The 10,464-nt window shown below is 38.4% G+C and overlaps 1 protein-coding gene across 1 annotated transcript in view; it reads left to right on the top strand.

The window, feature by feature from the left end:
• Positions 1-3,304: 3,304 nt before the first annotated feature.
• LOC116101508 (vomeronasal type-2 receptor 116-like) overlaps positions 3,305-10,464 on the top strand; it is a 38,609-nt gene continuing 31,449 nt past the window's right edge. The window contains exon 1 of the mRNA XM_031385034.1: positions 3,305-3,519. Within this exon, the coding sequence (XP_031240894.1) occupies positions 3,305-3,519 (215 nt within the window). The remainder of the gene's footprint in view (positions 3,520-10,464) is intronic.

Consider the following 10,464-nt stretch of genomic DNA (forward strand, 5'->3'; position numbering starts at 1 on the left):
AGACAGCATTTTCAACAAATGGTGCTGGCTCAACTAGCAGTTAGCATGTAGAAGAATGCAAATTGATCTATTGTTATCTTTTTGTACAAAGCTCAAGTCTAAGTGGATCAGGGACTTCCACATAAAACCAGATACACTGAAACTAATAGAAAAGAAAGTGGGGAAGAGCCTCAAGCAAATAGGCACAGAGGAAATTTTCCTGAACAGAACACCAATAGCTTATGCTCTAGGTTCTATGCCCCAGTGTAGGGGAATGCCAGGGTCAGGATGTGAGAGAGGGTGAGTTGGTAAGCAGGGGGAGGGGAGAGAAAAGAGGGTTTTTTGTTTTTTTGTTTTTTTTGGAGAGGAAACCAAGAAAGGAGATATCATTTGAAATGTAAATAAAGAAAATATCTAATAAAAAAAAGAATTAACAAATGAGACCTCATAAAATTGCAAAGCTGTCAATAGGACAAAATGGCAACCAACAAACTGGGAAAAGATCTTTACCAATCCTCCATCCGATAGAGGGCTAATATCCAATATATACAAAGAACTCAAGAACTTAGACTCCAGAGAACCAAATAACCCTATTTAAAAATGGGGTACAGAGTTAAACAAAGAATTCTCAACTGACGAATACGAATGGCTGAGAAGCACCTAAAGAAATGTTCAACATCCTCAGTCATTAGGGAAATGCAAAATCAAAACAACCTTGAGATTCCATCTCACACCAGTCAGAATGGCTAAAATCAAAAACTCAGGTGACAGCAGATGCTGGTGAGGTTGTGGAGAAAGAGGAACATTATTTCATTGCTGGTGGGATTGCAAGCTGGTACAATCCCTCTGGAAATCAGATTGGCAGTTCCTCAGAAAATTGGACATAGTACTACCTGAGGACCCAGCTATACCACTCCTAGGCATATACCCAGAAGATGCTCCAACATGTAAGAAGGACACATGCTCCACTATGTTCATAGCAGCCTTATTTATAATAGCCAGAAACTGGAAACAACCCAGATGTCCCTCAACAGAAGAGTGGATACAGAAAATGTGGTACATTTACACAGTGTAGTAGTATCCAGTGATTAAAAACAATGAATTTATGAAATTCTTAGGGAAATGGATGGATCTGGAGAATATCATCCTAAGTGAGGTAACCCAATCACAAAAGAACACACATGGTATGTACTCACTGATAAGTGGATATTAGCCCAGAAGCTCAGAATACCCAAGATACAATTCACAAACCACATGAAACTCAAGAATAAGAAAGACCAAAGTGTGGATACTTCTGTCCTTCTTAGAAAAGGGAATAAAATACCCATGAAAGGAGTTACAAAGTGTGGATCAGGGACTGAAGGAATGACCATCCAGATGCTGCCCCACCTGGAGATACATCCCATATACAGTCACCAAACCCAGACACTATTGTGGATGCCAACAAGTGTTTGCTCACCTGTTATAGCTGTCTCCTGAGACCTTCTACCAGTGCCTGACAAATACAGAGGTGGATGCTCGCAGTCAACCATTGGACTAAGCACGGGGTCCCCAATGGAGGAGCTAGAGAAAGGATCCAAGAATCTGTAGAGGTTTGCAACCCCATAGGAGGATCTACAATGTGAACTAACCAGTAACCCCAGAGCTCCCAGGGACTAAACCACCAAACAAAAAGTACACATGGCAGGACTAATGGCTCCAGGTGCATATGTAGCAGAGGATGGCCTTGTCAGTTATCAATGGGAAGAAAGGCCCTTGGTCCTGTGAAGGCTCTATGCTCCAGTGTAGTGGAATACCAGGATGGGTTGGTGAGTGGTGGGAGGGGATGGTAGGTTTTCGGAGGAGAAACCAGGAAAGGGAATAACATTTGAAATGTAAATAAATAAAATATCTAATAAAAAAAATGAATCGAAATAACAAATGACCAGCTCAAAGCAGTTGGCTAGGGACCTATAAGAGAGTTATAAAAAGAAGAAAAAAATGGCTAAGAAATCCCCCCAAAAATAACATCCTTAGCTACTAGGGAAATTCTAATCAAAAGAATTTTGATAATTCATTTTACCTCAATCAGTTTGGCAAAAGTTAACCAAAAACTGGATGACAAATGTAGTAGTGAAAACCTGTTCAAGCCATGGAGTCCCCAGGAGTGGAGGTATAGTGCGAGGAAGGGCTCCTTCAGCTAGACTGTTAAAGTAGAGTAGGCCGGGAAAGATAATGATACTCACTTGTGCCCAGTAATACAGATTCATCCCTACCAAAAAGAAGCCATGATTCATATGAGTGTGAATCACACAATGATTCACACTCATATGCTGTGCATAGTTTTCATTTTGGTCATTTGCACTAACATGCATCATGGCTACAGTGCCCCCAGAAAATAGAATCACTGACTTAACTCATCCCTGTGCTTTTGAAAACAGAGCCCTTCTCTCCTGACAGCTTCACTCAGTGTTTGTGGGGGAGGAATTTCTAAGGTATTACATTTCTTAATGGTACTGTGTTCTCAGATAAGAGTATTCAATGGGTGGACCCAATGCTCTATTATTAGGGGGAATCATGACCATAGATATATTCAGTGATTCTTGGAGGATAAAAAAAATTACAGAAAGTTAAATTTCAGATTCAGACAGAAATTTTGATTTCTGTATTGATGTGAAGTTGATCCTCTGGAAATCAATGCAACAGAGCATTAGTTTCATCTGAAAGAAACACAAACTTTTAAGGATGAGGCATGTATATAACAGTGGTTGCAGACATGCATCTGTTGAAAAAAATAGGAATATTATGTGACTCATGGAGACACAGGAAAGCAAAACTAGGATTGATAGTCTCCAGTTCCAAAGAGCATACTATCTACTATTTGTCAACATAGTTGGTCAGGCCTGGCATGGGCCTGTTTTTGCCATTGACCCTTTCATCAACTATGGCATCATATGGTGTAACATGCAATATCCTAAATGGCTTTCCCACAAGTAGTTTCTTGGGTCACATTTGTGGCTGAATTCACTAAGGCTTTCATGTCTTGGGACTGGATCTCTGTAGTCTTGGATGAAATCATACTGCCTGTGGCTGGAGAAGATCCTTAAAAATATTTTTTTATTCATAATCAATGCAGGAACTCAGATTCAAAGCCTGTGGGTATGAAGTATTGGGCAATTCCAGAGGGGAGTGAAGAGTCATTTCAGAAGGAACTTGGGGTAATTCAAGTAATAATTTCAGTCACCAATAAAATTCTAAACAAACATGCACACACACATGCATATGTGTGCTGCACACTGCAGAGTTCAGCTTACCATGTTCACAGAGAGGCGGATATTTTGCTAATATGCACTTCTCTTGGATTTCTATCTCTTGGTTTCTGCAGATTCCAATTCTTGCGTGCTCTTACAGAAGCAGTGAATGTTTAGTCAGGATGAACTACCATTTAAATGGTAATGGAAATGTGGTGATTGTTGGATTTTTCCCTGCTTATGCTGCCTACCCCCTCAACAAAACAACTGACTGGAGGATGACTAAATTTACCAGTGAGTTTATGATTGAGTAAGTCCTTTATCCATTTATTCTGTTTCAATATTTGGCTTTCCTATGCCCTAGAAAAGTACAAATTCAAATATCATTATTCTAACACTTTACCACTTTAAGACATTTCCTCTCTGCCACTCCTACATCTCTTTGCAGTGCTGTCTTCTTGGTGATTCAACTGGTACTTTCAAAGGAAAAAAAATAATTTGGGAATTTTCTCCATATCCCCATATTCAAAATTTCCCCCATATTATCTGTCATGCCTATAACTCCTCAGAGTTTGAATATTTTTAATGTTAGCTCTGCAGGAGAAAGATTATCTACTAAAAGGTCAATAGAGTATTTGAGGGGTTCTGGAAATCTAGCTGTGCTCCTATGAAAAGGGATAATGCCACTGAGGTTAGTTTCCAGTAATTTCCTTGTATGACACTGGAGTGACAAATAATGTCTGTGTGTGCTGACAATGATTTGGGAGCAGGAATGTCAAAAGTAGAAATAACTTCATCTGTCTCAGATTATTTATCTAACTTTTAATATTTGTATTCTTTGATAACTTACCATGTTTACCTGTTTGCTGCATATATATCCATTGTATATTTATCCATTGTCATGAATGTGTTTCTACCTACACATTGATTGTGCTGGGGCCTCTGAAAAATGATTCTAGGCATTTTTAAAGATATAAGATCAAGACACAAGTCAGACAAGTCAGCTTGAGTTTCTTAGATCCTGATAATGAGAAACAATCATGCATGTTAGTGTTTAAAGGAAGACGGTTATATTTTATCACAGGTAGACATGCCAGTTGCTGTAGGTAACCACACAATAAGTATCTGAAAATGAGAATTATACCTTGCACTCAAGGCTGAATTCAACAATGGAATATGGATTAATCCCATGAGTTAATCTGCTTTAATCAGGTGGTAGACATATTTTATCTATTTTGAATCTATGAAATATTTATTTACTGTCTTCTTAATTTTGAAAGCAAGTAAAATTAAAATAGAAAAGTAAAGCAAAATTCAAATAGAAAATTAGGCCTCCATGGCTTGTTTAATATATATATAAAGAGAGTGCTGTGTAAGTGTAATTTAGTATCTTATGAAGTTAGAAATAAAACCAAAATTAATTTACAATTATAAAAGCTATAAAAAATAACATGCTTGATTTAGGCAACATAGTTTTAGATTATACTTTTAATAAAGGGTAGGGTACATGCAAGCATATACTTTTCAAGGCTCACATTTGTTTTCATACATTTAATAAAAAATTTTACAAAGATGTAAGGAACTTTAATTTGAAAGAGGAATTGTTCTGTCTTTCTTCATTTAAATTTCATATTCTAATTGTAGCTACAGAACTATACTTAATTGCCATAACTACAGAAGAACAGAAGTAGTGCAACTAGGTTTTCAATGATATATTTTTGTGTGGTCTAATTTTCTAATTGAATTTAACTTTCTTGCTGTCAAAATTAAGAAGACAGTAAATGAATATTTCATAGGTTCAAAATATACAGACTATATCTACCACCTGATTAAAGCAGATTAATTCATATTCACACTATAAAATCTTTTAAGCATGGTAGTTAATTTTCCTGAAAAGCAATAATGAAAGACAGTTCCTTTCACTGTGCATTGGAGTACATTTCCTTCACACTAAATTAAAAATATAGGTGGTTGTACATGGATTTAGTATGTCCAAGTTGCACTTTACCAGTTATATGTGTATTTGTATATTAATAACTTAAAAATATTTATGTATTAGAAGAAAACAAAACTCAGATTTTAAGGTTTTTTTTCTACTTTTCTATGGATATTTTCCAGTTTTCAATATTTTTCTAAGTAAAGGGCATAATTATCTGTTTATTGATTACTTGAAAACTTTTTACAACATAATGTTTACTTTAAATAGGTCTGATATTTTATGCTGAAGGTATAAAATTACACAAAAATTTAGTTGTACAGATATATTTATTAGTTCTCAAACTCTATTTTTCAGATATGGCACATCTTTCCTGTTTTGTTCAAAACTATTTACACCAGTTTCTTTAAGTTTTATACTGATAGAGCTACACTTCATATTTATACACATTCATTTATCATCATGAAGTCAGTATCTATTTGTGGGGTAGAAGATGATAGATCATTGAAATGTACAATGATTAAATTATGAAATATAACATATCATCTTTTTTAACTATACTCATGTTAATTGTACAGCTTACTAAAAACCACGTCCTCTGAAAACCTGGTATCTTGATAGCCATCATGGTGGTGCATGCCTTTAATTTGAGCATTTGTGAGACACAGACAGGTGGACCTGTGTTTGCAAGGCAAGTATGATCTACACAGAAATTCTGGAACACTCAAATAAATATATTGAGTACTTATTTAGAAATACGCTTTTAGGGGGAACAAAATACCCCAGGAAGGAGTTGCAGATACTAACTACAGAGCAGAGACTGAAGGAAGGACAATCCAGCCTGATATAGCTGTCTCCTGAGAGGTTCTGACAGTACCTGACTAATACAGATGTAGAGGCTCACAGCCATCCATTGAACTGAGTACAGGGTCCCCAATGAAGGAACTAGAGAAAGGACCGGAGGAGATGAAGGGTTTGCAGCCCCTTAGGATGAACAACAATATGAACTAACTAGTACTTTCAGAGCTCCCAGGAACTAAACCACCAACCAAGGAGTACACATGATAGGACTGATTGTTCTGGCAGCATGTGTATAGCAGAGCATGGCCAAGTAGGTCATCAATGGGAGGAGAGGCCCTTAGCCCAGTGTAGGGGATGCCAGGGCCAGGAAGTGGGAGAGGGTGGGGGGGTGAGCAGGGGGAGGGGGGGAGGGAACAGGGGTTTATTCTTCTTGTTTTTTTGGTTTTTTTTTTTTTTTTGGAGGGAGGGGAAACTAGGAAAGGAGAACTCATATGACATATAAATAAAGAAAATATCTAATAAAAAATTCCATAAAAAAAGAATGAAAAGTTTTAGCACATACCTGACAATAAATGAACATGCTGAATATTTCACACATGGAAAAAGAAAAGAAATACATTTTTAGATTCTCTTAAGTGCCAGACATACTTTATAACTAAAACTAGTAAAACAACACAGTGTGTAAATATCTTTTGGTGAAATTTCATAGGCAATACTGTTTGGGGAGGATATAAACCAGTGTGTTTGTGTCTTGATTCCCAGGAGAAGAAAATGCCAAGGTCTAGGACTGTGTGCTCACAGTAAGACAGAGAATCATTGTCCCATATGGTTTTCCATTGTTGTGTATATAGTGTCCTATATTAAAGAGTCCTTATTTGCATCATTTGGTTTCTACAAATATAAAAATGCTTTTAAATTAATATATTTTCTGCTAAAATGATCTTAAATTTTAGAGCTTCATAAACCATTGGTTGATAGAGAGCAAAAGGGTTCTGGTACAGAATGCTCATATTTTGAGGACATAAAAAAATATTATTTTATGTGGGTGGGTCATTGAAGGCTGCCAGGTGTATAATGGGCAAACAATACTTGCTATAAACATGACCTTTATCTAGAGGTTTAAAGGGCACAAAGTGTATTATATATAGGGGTAGAACTGACTGATGATGTAACTTAACTTCAGAATTTCTCTATTAATTTTTTTATATTACTTGTCTATTGCTGAAAGTGGGGTATTGAATTGACTTACCATCTCTGCTTGGGTTGACCTGTGATTTTTTTTTAGATATTTTCTTTATTTACATGTCATATGATTTCTCCTTTCCCAGTTTCCCATCCAAAACAAAACAAAACAAAACAACAAGAACAAACCCTTGTTGCCTCCCCTCTCCCCCTGCTTGTCACTCCACCCTCTCCCACTTATTGGCCCTGGCATTCCCCTACACTAAGGCAAAGAACCTTCACAGGGCCAAGGGCCTCTCCTCCCACTGATGATTGACTTTGCAACCATCTACTGTGTATACACATGCTGCCAGAGTAATCAGTCCCACCATGTATAGTCCTTGGTTGGTGGTTGAGTCCCTGGGAGCTCTGAGAGTACTAGTTAGTTCATATTGTTGTTCGTCCTATGGGGTTGCAAACCCATCAGCTCCATAGGTCCTTTCTCTAACTCCTTTATTGGGGACCTTGTACTCAGTTCAATGGATGGCTGTGAGCCTCTACTTCTGTATTAGTTGGGTACTGTCAGAGCCTCTCAGGCAACAGCTATATCAGGCTGGATTGTCCTTCCTTCAGTCTCTGCTCTGTAGTTAGTCTCTGCAATTCCTTCCATGGGTATTTTGTTCCCCCTTTTAGGAAGGAATGAAATGTCCACATTTTGGTCTTCCTTTTTGAGTTTCTTGTGGTTTGTGGGTTGTTCTTCATGTATTCAGAACTTCTGGGCTAATAACCACTTATCAGAAAGTACATACCGTGTGTATTCTTTTGTAATTGGGTTACCTCACTCAGGATGATATTCTCCATGATCTTTGCTTTTAATTCTAGCACTGTTTCATTACGGAAGTTGGCTACTCCTATGTTTGAAGTGCATATGGTTAGGATGGTAATATCCTGTGGTTGAATTTTTTACTGTAATGAGTATAAAATATGCTTTATTATCTCTTCTGAAAAGGATTTTTTTAATGTCTACTTTGTTACATCTGAGGATAGCTATGCCTGCTTATATTTCTTTTTATTGTTGGCTTTATTTTTAATTCACCCCACCCGCAGCTTTCCCTCCCTCCACTAATCCCAACCCTACCCCAAATCATCCCCCCCCCTTATCCATGCCTCCATTTCTCTTTAGAAAATAACAGGCATCTCAGGGGTGTCAGCCAAGCACAGACAGCATAACAAGGTACAATAAGACTCTGCACAAACACTCACATCAGGAGGGAGTAAGGCAACACAGAAAAGGGAAAAGCGTCTGAAGAGCAGACAAAAGAATCGCACACACCCCAACTCTTACTACTTGGAGACCCACAAAATCACCAAGCTAAATGGCCATAACATATATGCAGAGGACTTAGCCCTATCTTATTCTGTGGGCTGTGTTTTTCTGGTGTTCATGATCCCTCTGGCTCTTCTCATACTTCCTCCTCTTCCACAGGGTTCCCAGAGCTCCAAAAGATGGGACCCAGTGGAGAGCCTCCAATTTGGGTTCTCTCCCCACCTAATATTCAGCAGTAGGATCTGCATCTACTGCCATCAGATCCCAGTGGAGGAATCTCTGATAACTATTGAGCCAAACACTGATCTGAGTATAACAAAATATCATTGGGAATCATTTTATTAATTTTTTTATATCCTAGGACTCTGGGCTATTCGGCCTCTGGTTCCTGCTCAACTAGACAGTATCCAATATGGGCTCCCTCTCCTGGTATGGGCCTCAAATTAGACCAGTCATTGTTTGGCCACTCCAATGCCTTAGCACATCTTATGAGCAGGATAAATTTTAGGTGGAAGGTTTTGTGGCACTGACGTCTACTAAGGACTAGCCTTGGCTTGGAAAGGGTTTCTGAGGAAGGGGTGTCTAGGAGCAATAAAAAAACCAATTCAGTATTAAATTATGGTTTGCAAATCTATGGTCTACTCAAGACAGTTTACAGATTGCTCTCTCTCTCTCTCTCTCTCTCTCTCTCTCTCTCTCTCTCTCTCTCTCTCTCTCTCTCTGTGTGTGTGTGTGTGTGTGTGTGTGTGTATGTGTGTGTGTATTCTGCTTTACAGCTTTTTCTTGCTATTCTAATCTCTCTTGATAGATAATCTCTTACAGATCAAAAGCCCAGTCTTTTATTTACATTTCACTTCAGTCAACCACCCTGGCCCTTTTGAGGTTCCCTTTGATTATCCCATGAAACTGCATCTCTGGACACCAGCACCTAAATTCTTTGAAAGAAACAGAAAGCACATATTTAACATTACAAAAGAATTCAATGATCTGTCTGCTTTTGTTAAACACAGACAATAGGCTACCTGCCTAAAATTACCAAGCTTAACCTGCCTGGACATGATCCTAAACATCCTCTGCCCCAGACTGACCTTGAACTCCAAAATCTGCCTGTCTTTGTAAGCATAAACAAAGACAAAGAACTTAACTGGGGTGGGATTTTACCCTGCAGTCACCACTCTCTAAATCTCTTTATCTCCTTCTTAGTATGTTTCTGACAAGCTGGCTCATAGTACAGTTGCCTCTATTCATATAGATCTGTGAAGCTCCATATGCAATTCACATTTCAACCTTATATTTTATTTTTTTTATTAGATATTTTCTTTATTTACATGTAAATTTCTCCATTCCCAGTTTCCCCTCCAAAAAACAAAGAAACAAACAAAAACAACAAAAACAAACCCCTGTTGCCTCCCACTTCCCCATGCCTGCCACCCCACCCTCTCCCACTTTCTGGCCCTCCTGTTCCCCTACACTGGGGCACAGAACCTTCATAGGGCCGAGGTCCTCTCCTCCTATTGATGATCGAATTTGCAATCCTCTACTATACACATGCTGCCAGAACAATCAGACCCCTCCATGTGCAGTCCTTGGTTGGTGGTTGAGACTTTGGGAGCTCTGAGGGTACTAGTTAGTTCATATTGTTGTTCATCCTAAGGAACTGCAACCCCCTCAGCTCCATTGGTCCTTTCTCTAACTCCTTCACTGGGGACCCTGTACTCAGTTCAATAGATATCTGTGAGCCTCTATATCTGTATTAGTCAGGTACTATCAGAACCTCTCAGGAGATAGCTATATTTTGTCTGGCTTGCCCTTCCTTCAGTCTCTGCTCCATAGTCAATCTCTGCAACTCCTTAATTGGGTATTTGGTTCCCCCTTTTAAGAAGGAATGAAATGTCCACATTTTGGTCTTCCTTCTTCTTGAGTTCCTTGTGGAATGTGGGTTGTTCTTCCTGTATAACACATTTCTGGGCTAATAACCACTTATCAGAGAGTGCATACCGTGCTTGTTCTTTTGTGATTGGGTTACCTCA

The sequence above is a fragment of the Mastomys coucha genome, unplaced genomic scaffold, assembly GCF_008632895.1.
Source record: "Mastomys coucha isolate ucsf_1 unplaced genomic scaffold, UCSF_Mcou_1 pScaffold21, whole genome shotgun sequence".
Classification (NCBI taxonomy): domain Eukaryota; kingdom Metazoa; phylum Chordata; class Mammalia; order Rodentia; family Muridae; genus Mastomys; species Mastomys coucha.